General features: G+C 46.5%; 2 protein-coding genes across 7 annotated transcripts in view; both read right to left on the bottom strand.

The window, feature by feature from the left end:
- Positions 1–387: 387 nt before the first annotated feature.
- Positions 388–16,386, bottom strand: part of LOC135090168 (tigger transposable element-derived protein 4-like) — a 31,640-nt gene continuing 15,641 nt past the window's right edge. The window contains exons 1-2 of one of the 2 annotated variants that reach the window (XM_063986590.1): positions 14,507–15,164; positions 388–5,682 (exon numbers count right to left, since the gene is read on the bottom strand). In XM_063986590.1, the coding sequence (XP_063842660.1) occupies positions 3,329–5,656 (2,328 nt within the window). In that variant the 5' untranslated portion in view covers positions 5,657–5,682; positions 14,507–15,164 and the 3' untranslated portion in view covers positions 388–3,328. Of the gene's footprint in view, positions 5,683–14,506; positions 15,165–16,386 lie in introns of those variants that run through there. The other variant, XM_063986589.1, reaches the window with a different exon arrangement.
- On the bottom strand, positions 6,446–15,291 carry LOC135090166 (tigger transposable element-derived protein 4-like). Of its 5 annotated transcripts, XM_063986587.1 has the most exons (5): positions 15,171–15,242; positions 13,574–13,794; positions 13,152–13,193; positions 12,430–12,669; positions 6,446–12,045 (listed from the first exon to the last, which is right to left on the bottom strand). In XM_063986587.1, the coding sequence occupies exons 4-5, from the start codon at positions 12,430–12,432 to the stop codon at positions 9,439–9,441; spliced, it is 2,610 nt and encodes an 869-aa protein (XP_063842657.1). In that variant the 5' UTR covers positions 12,433–12,669; positions 13,152–13,193; positions 13,574–13,794; positions 15,171–15,242; the 3' UTR covers positions 6,446–9,438. The 5 variants fall into 5 exon arrangements, with proteins under 5 accessions (XP_063842657.1, XP_063842656.1, XP_063842654.1 ...); XM_063986586.1 differs by lacking the exon at positions 12,430–12,669 and having other exon boundaries at positions 13,574–13,732; positions 15,171–15,247; XM_063986584.1 differs by lacking the exon at positions 12,430–12,669.

Consider the following 16,386-nt stretch of genomic DNA (forward strand, 5'->3'; position numbering starts at 1 on the left):
ATGGCTGGACAAATAAAACAAACTTATGAACTCAAGAAAACAAAGAAAAAAATCATGAAAAGACCAGAGAGAGAGAGAGAGAGAGAGAGAGAGAGAGAGAGAGAGAGAGAGAGAGAGAGAGAGAGAGAGAGAGAGAGAGAGAGAGAGAGAGAGAGAGAGAGAGGTTGTCGTTAGTGTTGGAAATAAAAAAAAAAAAGTTAATAGAATAAAAACATAAGAGAATCAAAATGACAGGAAAATGTATACATATGAAAGTGACAATTAAAATGATGATATAAGAACATGTCTCAATCCCCACCCCCCCCCAAAAAAAAAAGGTAAGAAAAAACACTATTATTGTGCTCTTGTTCATGAGATGTGTATATTCTGTCTTTCTGGAGAGAGAGAGAGAGAGAGAGAGAGAGAGAGAGAGAGAGAGAGAGAGAGAGAGAGAGAGAGAGAGAGAGAGAGAGAGAGAGAGAGAGAGAGATGCCTGAGGATACCAAAAGGCAGACAAGAATTGAAATATCCCTTGAATCACTTACTGCCCTATTTCAGTGCATGAGGAGGAGGAGGAGGAGGAGGAGGAGGAGGAGGAGGAGGAAGCCCTTTGCACAGCTCTGACTGAAGTTTTGATGCATTTGGTTTTATGTTATATGATTTCTAGCTGTCATACATACACACACACACACACACACACACACACACACACACACACACACACTGGAAGTATCAGCAATGCATAATAAATTCACATAACATTACAAATTATTCTCTACAAAAGACCTTGCTCCCACCACCAAGTATCAATAAATATGCAGTAGTAGGTACATAAATTGTAGTCTTAACGCCCTATAACTTACACCAAGAGAGAGAGAGAGAGAGAGAGAGAGAGAGAGAGAGAGAGAGAGAGAGAGAGAGAGAGAGAGAGAGAGAGAGAGAGAGAGAGAGAGAGAGAGAGAGAGAGAGAGAGAGAGAGAGAGAGAGATACCAAGTCTCACATATCAGAAATAAAATGTACACTTCACAGCAGGACCATTAATCTCTAAGGTACAAAACTCACACCTGAGCTGCTAGTAACCCTCAGATGTGTATGTGTATATACCAACATACAAAAACTGACCCATAACCTTAATTCATACCACTATTGGCTAGTTCTTGTTTACTGCCCCTTTCAGCATTGCAGTGATTCAGTCTTGCTTCCAATCACAGTATTAAAAATGCCAGGTGTATAATGTGTAGCAGTAATCTTCACTATTAAGTGCTTAAACCTTTTCTTTTAAGTGTTTATGTAAGATGGGAGGGCATGAAATACCTTTACTCCTTGATATAAAAGACTTAACATTGCTTTAACTTTGCTGTATGAGTAGTAACCTTTAACTTTTTGGACACCCAGACACTTTCTTTGATAGGTTTGATATGACAGTGCAGCAGCTGATCTAGACTTGCACTCTTATCCACTCATATAAAAAAATTACAAGATGCACTGTTGCACGAGACTCAGCTCCCTCTCAAGCACCCACATTCCAAAAGACACCATGAGAAGGAGACTGCCATGGGCCACACAGAGCCTCCTTGGGCTTGAATACTGGATGGCCTTGAATACAACTTAAGTGGTGGTAGTATCAGCACCAACACACTGGGGAAACTGTCTTGTACTGCTCTACACCTCTCACTGCAGATAAGATGGTGTAGCTAAGCACATGCATCCTCATAGGGACTAACACTCATGCTGCTCCCTGGTCTTCCTTTGTGGCCCTTTGTGGCATCAGTGTTACTTGTGCATGCAGCCTGTTCCTCTTCTCTTACTCTTCACCTTATATACTAGTCACTGGTCATTCGTTGCACCTCCAGCGCCAATAAAATAGCAGTGCTACAGGGAATCTTCTCGATGACGTATACAAAATTGTCATGTTAAAAGAGAGATGAAACAAGACTTGCCACAACCTTTCCCAGTTAATGCAGTCTGTGGCCAAGCTTCTTACTCTCCTCTGCCTCGGGCCTTAATAGAGACAAGTTCTACCCATCACTCACCAGTTTACTAATGATGGCTTCCCTAATCAATACTGCAGTGTGTGGTTACGAATTTAAACTTTATATGATATGTTTCTGAAGGAATCTACTAATGTTTCACTTATATCTATCCTATAAAAACTGCAAAAATATTTCACTGCAGTTGTATGTTCAAATGTCTTGAGGGAATGAGTAGCCACCATGAATGACAACTCAGAAATGTATATTTGGCACTCTTTCCAGAAGATGAGGGCAGTGCCAGAGGAATGGCATCTCATTACCATAAGCTGGAGGGGACAGCACCACCACCATCACAACCACCACTGGTACCCACACACTGCAGCTACACATCACCAGCTATACCATCATCTACTATTCTAAAATAAACTAATCATAAACTAATCAGTGTCATATAACTTGCAGCTATACCATCAGCACCTCATTTTTGAGTCATAGTGGCAGTAACCTTCAAATAAGTTTCTGAATTTTTGCTACCATAAATCACTCATCTCTGCAGACACTCCACCTGTATCGGCAAACTGCCAGCATCACAGCTACACATCGTGCCATCAGTCAGTGCTGGGACGGCACAGTGAGCCAAGATCAGCGTCCCCACAGCTACACTGGGAGCACTGTTGCTGCCACATTTATGCACACACGCACAGAGCCACTTCACTGAGTGCATCCCAGTGGTGGCTTAGTAGTGTGTTGGGTGGTACAACTGTTGAGGATTACATCCATAGGGAGCAGGGGACACCTGGGACACAGTGATCCCTGAATGTTTATGTTTGCAGGCACAGGTGTAAGGCAAGACAACTGACCATGGTTGAGGGACGCCTGCTTGGTGAGGCACCAGGGTACTGCCACAAGCCGGCTGGTCGGGTTGAGGTAATGTTTGCTGTGTGCTCTGACTCCTTCAGGAAAATGAAGACTGACTGACTGACTGGTTGAGTCCTGATGACACAAGGGTCCTATGGTGTTGTGTGTGGTGAGTGTGACTGTGTACTGATGACTCTGTGCACTTAACAAGAGAGCTAATAAGTCAAAGGAGGATGGAAATGGTAACAGAACACCACATCCTATGCCCAAACAAGACTTAACACAACAGAACTGTGACTAAAAGTAATGCCCACAGTTAAAACTATATATTACTGTACTTAAATGTTACACATAAAAACACAATAAACATACACCTATAAGAGAATATCTGTGGGATTTGAGTCATGGAAAGAGAGTGCACCTGTGTGTGTGTGTGTGTGTGTGTGTGTGTGTGTGTGTGTGTGTGTGTGTGTGTGTGTGTGTGTGTGTGTGTGTGTGTGTGTGTGTGTGTGTGTGTCTAGTGAGCAGTGGAGGTGGTGGGCTGCACCCCAACACCCTTGGCCCCCACCTGGCCCTTATAGATGAGGTACTCCAGGTGGGCTAACACTCTGAACATCTCCTGAGCGCCCTCCTGGTACTGGATGTGCTTCCTCAGGGTGGCCAGGGCTGCCTCCACCTGGCTCAGGGAGGGGCCATGCTCACTCTCCTCTTCCCCCTCTTCCTCCTCCCCCTCCTCCTCCTCCTCCTCATCGTCCTCCCCACAGCCCTCGTCATCCTTGTCAGCGCCAGTCACAATGGCCAGGATGTCATCGTCGTTGTTTAGGTTGCAGGTCTGCACGTCATGGTCAAAGTGCACAAAGTCATCAAAGGTCATGTCGGGCACGGTGAGGCCCAGCAGGCGCAGGCGGTGCAACAGTGTCAGGTTTTCTGCACCCAGGGTGGGGTCTGGCGGCGCCGGCGGGGCACCCCATGCCCCATACTTGCTCATGCCGGCACGGGTGAAGCTGGCACTGATGACGCTGTCTGTCACACTGTGCCAGGCTGTGGCCAGGTGGTGCAGGCAGGTCAGTAGGCTCAACTTGGTGTTGGGCCGGCGGCTTCGCTTCCCCACGGCTGGCTCCTCCCGCTGCAGCTGGTTCACCAGGGTCTCCAGCAGCCCGCGCCGGTAGTTCCGCTTGAAGGCTGCTGAGACACCCTGTTTGAGGGGCCCCACGAAGCCCTGTGGTGCCGTCACCAGGCGCACCGAGCGCAGGCCCCCCGGTGGCTTGTCGTGGATGGGTAGGGCGGAAGCTACCACCACCACACGGCGGCCCTGCTGCACGAACCAGGAGTCCACGTCCTGCAGCCATGCCCCAAAGCTGTCCCCCGTCATCCATGCCTTCTGGTTGGCCACATACTGTACTGGCAGACTCTTGACGTGCCGGAAGCTGGAGGGTTTGGGGTGCTTCCCGACCACCAACAATGGGAACTTCTCAGTGCCTGTCATGTTGCCACATAGCAGCACTGTCAGCCTCATTCTGCTGCGCACACCCCCGGCACAACGCTCCCCACGCAGGGCCAGTGCATGGCTGGGCAGCGTGCGGTACAACAACCCAATCTCCTCCACAGCAAAGATGTCCCCGGGGTCGTACTCCAGTAGCAGCTGGTGTAGCACTGCCGTCTGCCACTCGCTGGGCTTGAGCTCTGCATTGCTGTTCTCCTCTTCCTCCCTCTTCCTCCTGGCCGGGGCTCGGCCAAAGACAATGTTTTTTCTCTTCTTGAAGCGATCCAGCCAGCCATGCGTTGCCTTGAAGTCAGTGTGGCCAAGCTTCCTGGCAAAGGCCAAGGCTTTGGAACACAGGATGGGACCTGAGACAGGAGTGCCAGTGGACACTGCCTGCTTGTACCAGGAGTACAGGGCTGCCTCTATGTCCTCCCTCTTGGGGCCCTTGAGACGCTTGCTGTCTGGGTGGAACATGCCTTTCTTCCAGCACTGCAGGTAGCTGCTGGACTTCTTCATGATGGACTTGATGGTGGAGCGGTTCACCATGTACTCCTCCGCCATGTCAGACTGCTTCTCCCCACTGTTGATTCTTTTGATTATCTCAATTTTGACCTCAAGAGACAGACCATTCCTGCGTCTGTTGGCATTGCTGAGGTGGTCAGTGGCATGCTCCTGCCAGGCGTCGGCAGAGGGCAGGTTGGTGCTGCACAGGGAGCAAGGGTACACTAGGGAACCATCCGTGTCGGTGATGGGCTGTGGCAGCTCCAGCACAGTGCCATCTTTATCCTCTCCTCTCAGAGACTCTTCCTCCAGTGCCTCCTGCTTCTCCCTCTCCTCTGTTTTCCTCTTCTTGCTCTGGAGAGGCTCAGGCACTTTCTTCTTCTCCTTGGGCACAGTCTCCAGGACAGGTGAAGGTGGGGGCACCACAGGAGGCTGCTGGGGGATGTCTGGAGGGGGAGGGGGTGGGTACTGTGCCTCAGTGCCTGGGAGGGGTGCCATCACCTGTGTGTTGCTGTACTGGAGGTCCACCATGGACACAAATTGGCTGGTCCTGCCGTAGTGTGCTGGCCGCTCCGTCACATACTGTATCGTGGGTGGAGGGGGTACATGGGCTGGGGGGGCAGGCTGATGGTGGGCTGAGGGTGGGGGTCTGGGCACCTGCTCGTATGGACGCAGGTGAGTGTCGTGCCGAGCATACTGTCGCTGGTAGTGGTCTGGTGGGAACTGTGTGGTGAGAACGGGCGTAGCGACAGTGAGGGCCGGCTGGTGGCTGTTGGCCAGGGACTCCGAGTAATCCATGGTGGCTGCTGCCGCCGCGAGACGCTCCAGCTCGGTGCAGGTTCCTCGGTGAAGATCCTCCATGCTGCCTCAAGTCCTGGTACTCACACCTGCAATAGATTGATTAACAGACTGAAGATTTCGGTGTCATAACAATCAAATCTTAATGTGATGACTCTTGCAATGACCACTTTTGTAGAAAAATGAATACGTTTAACACCCTCAACAACGTTTCATGAAACTTGTAGCCTGCAGATCACACACTCTCAGCATTCCTCATCCCTACACCAGCACCTCCACATCCTTACCACTCTTGCTCACCACACTTCCATCACACACTCTTGTCACCCTTTGTAATATAGTCACTGTCATTGGCTAATGTCTTCCCTCAATCTCAAGTCCTCTGAATAGCTGACAATCTCCTCACAAAACTTGATGACTAATAGATTCTAAGGAAATCAGAGACCTTCAGAGTGAAGAACAGAGAACACAGCAGAAGTGACAGATTACTCAACTTCTGGCCATGATTGCGCTTGTGTTGTGGTGGTTCACACAAACTTCTGACCCATTCGTGACAGCTTTTCAAGTAATGTATTATATGTGAATCTACATTTATGGATTTTTCAGTTATTACTTACTTAATCCTGTCATTTCTTGTATTTATAAATAAAGATCTCAATAACTTACCAGAAAATATATTCACTATGTAGTAAATGGATGAAATAAAAATTGAAGTTGTGTAGTTTTTGAACAACATAACCCATTCATAAATCATGATTCACGTTTACTTTTGTTTAACACACACACACACACACACACTGCACTCTCACATAGGACCACAAGAAGAATCATAAGAATATAAAACAGGTCTCCCTAAATTGAACAGGTATATTTTGTCAGTAATCTCCATCACAAAAGTTCAGTACAAAAGTATCATGGTGTGTGTGTGTGTGGGGGAACAAGAGCTGAGGCACACTACCACACCACCACCACCTTGCCTAGCTGGCCCGGGTGCTGCATGGCTCCAGCTGTCGGGGAGCCAGTGCTGCGCTACACGAACACCTATGACCACCATGCTGTGAGAACGTGTTAAAAACTGAATAACAATGATGATAATACAGGTTGAGAATCTCTTCACTGTAATACTTGGGACTGGAAGTTTTGTGTTTTCTGGAACAAACCAACATCTCTCCTTGTGATGGGTTGTGTTTTGAGAAATTGGTTATGACTCATAGTGTATTGTAAGTAAAAATATGCATCACCAAAACAATTACAGAGTAATTATAAGTTGCTATACATAATTCATGAAACATAAGGTATAATTAATTATTGCTGCACTGGCAAAAGAAATATTGATAAAATTATTTATCTTAACATTTGAAAACTTCTGATTTCAAAGGTTTTAAGATTTCAGAATTCAAATAAAGGATTCTCAACCTATACTGAAACAGTAATATATATATATATATATATATATATATATATATATATATATATATATATATATATATATATATATATATATATATATATATATATATATAATAAATAAAAAAGAAAAAATATATGAAAGAAAGAAATAAAATCAATTTACCACATACATGCATGGTGAGAGATGGCACCACTACAAGATGGCTGTGTGGGGACACAAGTACAGTGTCAGGCACCTTGCCTGTCCATCACTTCACACACTAGACCATTACTCCCACAATTTTCAGGTAATATCCTCAATTCTACAAAGCTAAGACCTGCTTCAGTGCAAGATTTTTTTACCCATGAATATAAAAATAAATAAATGTGTGTATATCTTTTTAGAGTGAATTATTATGTTCTCACACAAGTTGTAAGACCAAGACATCTTTTAAATCCTGCTCAAGAAATCCCATTAGACAATGACAAACAGGTTAATCCTCCCCTTAATCCTACATATTACCTCACTCCTCACTGTATAATTAACATTGTGAAGAACTAGAAAAAAAAAAAAAAAATAGTAATTTACACACTACTGACACATCGTAAACTCCACCTCTCTCACCCGGTGATGGCAAGGTCCAGTCCAATCCTTGTGACTCACCCCTTTACCCCCCACTGCCTTAGCCTACCACAACCCAACACTTAATAGTCTATTCTAATTTGATGTCAGTCATCTATCATGACTACACACTCCCACAGCAGGAGCATCACTACTTGGTGTTATTGACTCTCATCCAGTAGTGTTGCTGATTGAGGATCTGTGCACAGGATAACACTGTCACTGCAACACATGTTCAGCCAACGTATTCCCATCTTATTTCACAAAGCGCAACAAACTGGCCTTGTGTTCCTTAAAAAAAATAAAATAAAATAATAATACAATAAAATATAAATAAACAAATAAATAAAAAATACATAAAAAAAAAGTAAGGTAGTGAATTCATTGCATATATATATGAATAATTTGATCCTAATCCTTTCTGATGTCTGTTTAGGGACTAGCACTCTAATGGGCCTTTTATCTAACTTTTTGTTGCCCTTGGCCAGTGCCCTTCTTACATAACAAAATAAAATTAAATAAATAAATAAATAAATAAATAAATATAAACAACTCTTCTGGTAAGGTCAATTTAGTGAGATTTATAAAACAAGAGAGGAATACACAGGCTAGTGGATGAAAGCAGTGCCAAAAGACAGCACTGTCATGTTCCTGTGTCCTCAGATGGCAACATAACTGAACCTGAGTTGATGACACCCAGCACAGCAATCACACTGGTTTCTTTACTATGGAATGTCTGAAGTTCAACTCGAGATCAACTTTACTGTGAATCTTTCCTAAATCTAACAGTTCAATATTAATACAGCAATTCCAATGAGCTTTTGTTGCTGGAATTCAATTAATCCTGTACCATTCAAACGGTTTTCTGCCCAACTCTCTTCCTCTACAAGTCACTAACCTCGACATGGCATCATGCCCCAAACATCACTCCCGACTCAAATATCTGTACCCACAGCAGCCCTTCCCTTCTGTACTGACATGAATTCTAAATGTTGGTCCTGCTTAGTTATGGATCAATCTTAGTTTTCCATATCTAACTCATGATCACGTCACAAAGATACAATTACTTATGGCACCTTCTATGATGTTCCTGCCACTCAGGGACAAATGACTTATTTCATGAGCTGGCATTACCTCCCTGAGAATTCTTCTTTCTCTTCTGATCCCTATCAACACAAACGCTAGTCAGGAAGTGTGTGGCCCTGCTGTGTTGCCTTTGTTTAATAGTTTTCACTCAAGGGATGGATATTTTTGTTCTTAATTTAAATGCATCCTACTCAACTAAGGTAAAAAACTAAAGAATTTTTCAGAACTCTCCTCACAGTATTTCTAAGTAACTTACACTCTATCTTATATAGTAAGGAATTTCAAAAGATCACAGTTGTTTTGTTTGTGCAAAAAAACACCAAGTGGCTTCATCTGGTCCTTGTTGCCTCTCCCACAGGCGGCACACCCCCACACGGCACTCCCCTCTCAGGCACATGGACAACTCAACAGCTGTGAGATCCTGACAGAAGAATGACACTTGAATCACCTATGAAGTCAATGTTAAGTGCCAATGTTATTACTTTATAAATATAGAAATGATTAGTTCTGTTATGACACACTCAGGATGGGGAATGCCTGTTTCAATCCCATAGTCAATACTCAGGGCATAGGAAAGTATTTTGATTTACTTAAGGTTTGTCACCTCACTTTATGTATCCAGGTATCGCAGTACACCTTTAAGTTATTGTTGAGAAAGATGAATGTTCCTCACAGGGAAGTTATCACAAGTACTTCCCACATAACACTAGTCCCAAGTCCTGTGTCTGCCCTCTGCCACGCAACAGTCTCAAGTGGTGGTGGCTTCTGTGGCAGCAATGGCCACTGGGGGACGGCTGGAGCCCTTATGGATCAGGAATTCCAAGTGTGCCAACACCCGGAACATCTCCTGAGCTCCCTCCTGGTACTGGATGTGCTGCCGCAGGGTGTCCAGGCTGGAGTCCACCTCTGTCATGGGGGGCCCCGCCTCTGCCTCCTCACTGGGTATTGCCTCACTGCTGTTGTCGCCCTGCTCCACCTTGTCCCTCCGCTCCACCTTCACCTTCTCATCTTCCGGTGGGTCCTCCTCCTCCTCACTGTCTGAGGACTCCACATCGGCACCCGTCACAGCTGCAATGATGTCGTCATCATCCATCAAGTGACACACTTGTACATCGCTATCAAAGGTGACATACTCATCAAATGTGATGCCGTCAGGGATCTTGAAGCCTTTGGACTTCAGCTTATGGAGCAGCTCCAGATTTTCAGTGCCCAGATTGGTTTCAGGAATGAGATTCATGCCCCAGAGAGCATACTTCCCAATGCCAGACCGCTGGAAACTGTTGTTGATGGTGACATCAGTGACAGCATGCCAGGCTGCTGCCAATAGGTGTAGGCAGGCCAGCAAGTTGAGCTGCATTGAGGGACATCTTCCTTTCTTCTTTTTCTTGACATTCTCTTCCTCCATAAAGTTGAGGAGCATCTCCAGCACAGCCCGCCGGTAGTTTCTCTTGAGGGAGTGAGCCATGCCCAGCTTGCAGGGGCCAATGAACGTCTGTGGGCTGGTGAGCACCCGCACTGCATTCAGCTTGGGGGCCTTAGGGTGGATGGGGCGCGAGGAGAGAATGAGGAGCACTTTCCTGTTCTGCTGCACAAACCAGGAGTCCAGGTCGTGCAGCCAGGCGGTGAAGCTCTCCGTGGTCATCCAGGACTTGGGATTGGCCAGGTACTGCACGGGGAGGCTCTTCACATTCTTGAAGCACTTGGGCTTGGGGTGCTTGCCGATTACCAGCAGTGGGAACTTCTCAGTGCCTGTCATGTTAGTGCACATCAGGACAGTCACCCGGTGCTTGCTCTTGCTGCCACCGGCGCACCTGTTCCCCCGCAGTGGAGAGATCTTGTTGGGAAGGATTCGGTACAGAAGGCCAACCTCATCCGCATGAAACACATCATTGGCCTCAAACTCCATCAGGGCACTGGGCAGAACCTGGCCAGTGAAGTCCCCTTTGAGCTCCTCGTTGTCCTCCTGCCCCTCCTTGTCCTTGATGGGCTTCCCTCGGCCCAGCACGATGTTCTTCCTGTGCTTGAAGCGATCCAGCCAGCCGTGTGTGGCCTTAAACTCCTTGTAGCCCAGCTTAAGGGCAAAGTCCTTGGCCTTCTGGCACAGGATGGGGCCCGTGATGGTCAGGTTCATCTGCAGGGCCTGCTTGTACCATTCATACAGGGCCTCCTCCACATCCTCCCTCTGGGCACCACGCAGCCTCTTGCTCTCCGGGTGGAACTTCCCGTTCTTCCACACTCCGAGGAACTTGTCGGCATGCTTCATGATGAAGCTGAGGGTGGACCGCCCCACATTGTACTCCATAGCCAGGTCCACCTGCTTCTCCCCAGACTGTATGCGGCGGATGATCTCCACCTTGGTCTCCAGGGAGAGGGCACCCCGCTTCTCCCCAGTGTGAGATATGAGGTGCCGCCGGAATTGGTACTTGCGCAGGAACCTGACGTCACACACGCCGCACACATAGTACTTCCTGCCATCTATGAGCACCGGCTCCGGCACCTCAGCCAAGCTCATCTTGGCACTGCCCTCCATGCTGGTGCCCTCCCCTAGAGCACTAGCTTCTGCTGGGGGGCTTTCTCCTCTTTTTTCCTTGGCCTCCCCCTCAGGCTTCTTTTCCTTCTTCTTGGTCTTTTTTTCCTGCGGTGGGACAGGGAGAGGCAGGGAGGGCTCCATGGAGAAGTTTCCATCCTGGACGAAGGTCATAACGGCCTGTGTGACAGCCTGCGACACCGCATTGCTTGAGGGGGCGGGGGACGCAGGGGATGGCAGGGACAGTGTCTGGGTGTGTGGCACTGCTACGCTGGTGACAGCCTTTACATCACCATACTGGACAGCCACTCCTGCATTGCTGCCAGACACTGTCACTGCTGTGTACTGCTGCTGCTGCTGCTGCTGCTGCTGTTGCTGCTGCTGTTGCTGCTGCTGCTGAGGCTCCTGCTGTCCCCTGCTGGCCATGTGGGTGAATGCAGCTCGGTCCACATTGTACTGCGAAGCTCGGGTGACCAGGGAGGAGTGGGTGGTGTGGGTGGTGTGGGTTGGGGAGAGGCTGTGCTGGTGCTGGGTGGTGGCAGGCGGTGTGGGGGTGGAGTGGGGTGTCCGTGGCTGTTCATACATAGGCCGGGCGGGGTACTCAGTGATGCGGGTGGCATACTGGGCCCGTGAGAGGTCATAGGGGTCGGGGTACTGGGGCATGAGGGAGGCCAGGGAGCTGGGGGGTGCAGTGCTGGCTGGCAGGTGGTGTGCTGATACTGGCAGGGAGTCTGAGGAGTAGCCCATGGTGGCAGCAGCGGCAGCCAGCCTCTCAAGGTCAGCACAGGGAGTGGTGAGGCGCTGCATGTCATCCATTGTGCTGCCAACCTGCACAAGACAAAAAGAATTATACATTAGCATATACATGTTGCCATCCATGTTATGTTCTGTGCTCTTTACAAGCATATGAACTAGACACTTATGAATGGATGGTGTAGTAATATCTTCCACAAAAACATGCACCCACACTACACCTCTCAACAGCACCTGGGAGCCAGTGTCCATTACTGCCCCTATTATTAATCTGTGAATGTCAGGACTTTTGTTCACATCAATTACAAATTATTCCTTTGAAAGAAGCTACAAAGATAAAAGTGTTCTTGAGAAAAAATCCTGGAACAAAAGTTTCCAGATACATGAACAAGACAAAATTCTTTTCCTTATGCACAATATCTACAAACAAAATAGATTATGAACAACCCTTAAACTAACCATGAAGGCTTTTACAACATTTGTAACAACACACAACCTCAACACCGCCACCCCAACCCAAGACACACACACAACGCCCAGCAAGGAACAAAGTCAGCGGGGTGAGCAGTACACAACGCCGCTGCCAGTTGTCACATTTACTGGCTGAAGCAGCACAGTACACTGAGGGTGCAAACAATGGAGGCTGTTGATTGCAGACTAAGTACATTCATCAGCAGTGAGGTGAGTGTCCACTTGGCACTGAAAAGAGAGAGACTGCATGAGAGGAGCCCTGGAGAGTGGCGGCACTGGCACCTCAGAGGCGGCCAACACATGCATCTCGGCACCCGGCAGTGATGTGACAGAATTACTTTACAGCCTGTCTCTGCCTGTGAGCACATTATTACTGCTGGAAGAGACTCAGGCACACACTGAGGAGGCACTCTGTGGGACTTGGTTAAATAATGGGCGGGATCCATAAGAAATGAGCCGTGATCCTTGATTCTGAGATAAGAAAGGAGACAATGGCCACAAGTAAAGAAAACTGTGCCACATGACTCTTTTGTTGCCAAACTTTATCAATCAACCAACCAACATCAAAGGGCACCATCAAGATGCTTGTGTCTGCCGTCACTGCCTGACTGCCGCCAGCCAGGCCGCTGTCACAGCCTTCTGTTCCTGCACCTCACACCCACTGACTTTGTTCCACGTGAGGCAAGTATAAACACACAAGCTGTACTAACCTGTATCTCCATGGTGGGCTCACTGCATCACTGCTCTCTCATCTGGAAGGAAAGTAAAGCACTGCTTGTAAAGATCATAGTAACCATTCTTTGTACAAACATTTGTACTTACTTTATTCAAGATACTATGAAGATATGAGCTAAAAGAAGCAGGCAAGAGTTCATGATATGAGAGAGTCACAACTGGAGAATATTTTATTATGAATTTTCAGTTATGAATACAATATTTGTCCTTTGTCCTGAATTATGAATATAGAATTCACATTATGAACAAAAATTAAGAAAATTCATCATTAGAAATACTAAAAATACAGTGTATGGAGGAACATAAAGAATGAAAAAACATTTCATACATAAGTGATGATTCACCTGTATGGTCATCAAACTCTATTTACTTAGCTGTATAAACATATGCTACTCACATGGATTTTCTTGCGTGTCTTGGTGGCAGTGCAGTGGCACCACAGCCTCCCTGCGGCGGTGGCCTGCAGTGAGTGTTGAGTGTCCTCTTGCTGCCACACCTTCATAGCACTCAGCCACAAGTCACTACATGTTTAGGGTTCTCCAGTCACAAGTACTAACTGTTGTGTCATAAAATGCAGTGACCAATCACAACACACACCAATTTACACAGCACTTCATGCTGCAAATTCCTTCAAAGATTATCATGTTTTCACAAAACATTATAAAATAATAACACAGAACAATATTTTTTGTTTTCATTGGTTGTAAGAAAAATGTTTCAGTTTGAGGATCAGTATTTGCACTGTCTAGGACTGACCAAACATAAAAAGCAGCACTCAACAATGTGGGATGCACTCTTTTCCAATCACTTTTGCATTCCTAACTTTTGATCAGTGACTGTTGCACCCTTTAGTTCAGAAAACGTCAATACAAGTTCTTACATAAGCTGATGCATATCTTCATTGCCTCCTCATATTTTGTATGTGTGTTTGATTAACAAGCAACAAATGTGACAAAGAATCATAAGTAAACCACTAATCCATTAAATAAATCTAACAGGAACATAATGCACATCAATAGAACTTTAGAGACACAGGTAACATTATACAACAATTATCATAACATCTAATACAAGTAAACCCAAGAGAAATTCAAATTTGGAGACCATGTCCACACTTGGTTGTCAGTGTGTGCCACGTGTACCACCTTCCTCATAACAACAAGCGCTATTTGCCTCCACTCCGCCACATGACAGTAAACCACACTCAACCAAGCACCATCAAGCACATAATCTTTGCTGGCGTGCATAACAAAGCTACACCACCACATACCCCCTCAAGTACTCAGCTCCATCATGAGTCTAGTTACTCAATGAACACGTCATAAATTACCTGTGAATCATATTTCCCCGTTCAACTTTTCCACTGTTCATGTCCACAAACTAGCACGTTGAAATATGCACATCCCCCTCCCCTGCTCGCCCCCTCCCGGCATCATCCAACAGGTAGCAGCAGTGCCTTCCCACCTGAGAACCCCGCTAATTAACCTCACCCCAAGCCTGGCCCAGAGTGGAGGGGCGCCGCCCTTCGCCACGCCCCCCGTGTCACCCCCGTGGGACCCTTGGGCGGTGGATGGGGGCGGCGGAGAGAGGGAGTGAGGGAGATAAAGAGCATGGAGTCGATATGAGAAGACGCCATCAAGTCCTTGTATCGAAGCAGAAAAGGACCCGATGTAACACCCTTTTCTGTCCTTCCCAAGTTACTCCTAACACCCATACCCATGGCACTAAGTCTCCCGGAACTGGAAATCCTACAGGCATGGCTAGAATTCCCCGGGGTGAGGGGCAAAGGGGAAAAAAGGGAAGGTAAGGCAAGCGAGGTTAGAGCGTCAGTCAGCAAGCAACCCCCCTCCCCCTGCCTCTCTTTTGTCCCGCTGTTATTTCGAATTTCCAGCTTCGCGCGTCACTTTCCAGCCGTCTCACTGGTGCCTGGGGGAAGTGGGGATGCTGAAACGGAAGTAGGCTGGGTGAATCAAGGGAGTATTGTACAAACTTACCTGGAAATTCGCTATAAAAAGGGAGCTTCACGCGTCCATGTTTGCGCGGCTCAGACTGCGCGTGTGCTGCGGCCCACTGTTGCCACCCCACCCAGCCACCCTGCCCTTGCCTCCTTCTAAGTTTGTTTTTTCCTATTAATAGTGTACCTAGAAAATTTGTTAAACTATCACTGCAGTCATGCAAATACACTGGAAACTCTCGGTAATTCTCATTAAAACCTATTCAGAGTTGTCGGGGCAGGAGTCAGACGCCAAAACTTTTAAGAATACGGGCATTATTCTTCACACAAGGAAAACTAAGAAAGGAAAAGGCGCACAAAGAGATGCTGTGTTCATCTTTTTACTTTATTATCACAATAGCCTCAACATCTACCAGAACTGTTTTATCTTGATTTTGTTGTTTTCCTTCGTTCTAAGCCATTTCCTAAATCTGTAAAGTATTATCACTTTCCGAAATTTACATGAAAAAGGAAAACAAAGAAGGAAAATTAGAGGAAAGGAATCGATCATATAATTCTCCACTTTACCAATCATTTCAACTTCCTCATAATCTAGCAAAACCTTTTCTTGATGTTTCTTCCATTTTATCTCACTTATTTTCATATTTACCCATTAGTCCAGACCATATAAAAGCACTATTATGTATGGAAAACGAGTACCACTCTATATGCTAGTTAGTATTCACGCAATAATATATCAAATCAGACAAACTGTAAAGATGCTGCAGTTATACCTAAAATATGCCCGTCCTCATCTCTCTTATCCCCCTCATTCATTTCTACATCTCCCACGACATCTTATCACATCTCTCAATTCACAGGGAATGTACAATACGCTGAATATGTAAAAACATTATTATGAAAGCACTCTCTTACCACCAGATTTTAATCTAGGATGACTTAACAGTTTACATGAGTCTACCATGAACTATCTGAACAGGGTAAGAGGAGGATGCGTCAAGTTGGCATCACTGCAGCATCACCATCAATCGGGCTTCAGTTGATTTTTTCCTTCTCTGTTGTAACGCCGCGGCTTCCTCTGTCACTACCACGTGGTTAGCGGCCCCCCAGCACCCTCACTTGAGCGTCCCAAGCCCCCTGGCAGTACGTAAAGCATCGCAGCATCAGACCCCGCCAAACTGACCAGAATGTAATGAGCTGACCACTTCCCTCTTTATTTAACACCTTCTCATATTAAATAATGTTACTGCGTAATG

The sequence above is a fragment of the Scylla paramamosain genome, chromosome 34 (assembly GCF_035594125.1).
Source record: "Scylla paramamosain isolate STU-SP2022 chromosome 34, ASM3559412v1, whole genome shotgun sequence".
NCBI classification, from domain to species: Eukaryota; Metazoa; Arthropoda; class Malacostraca; order Decapoda; family Portunidae; genus Scylla; species Scylla paramamosain.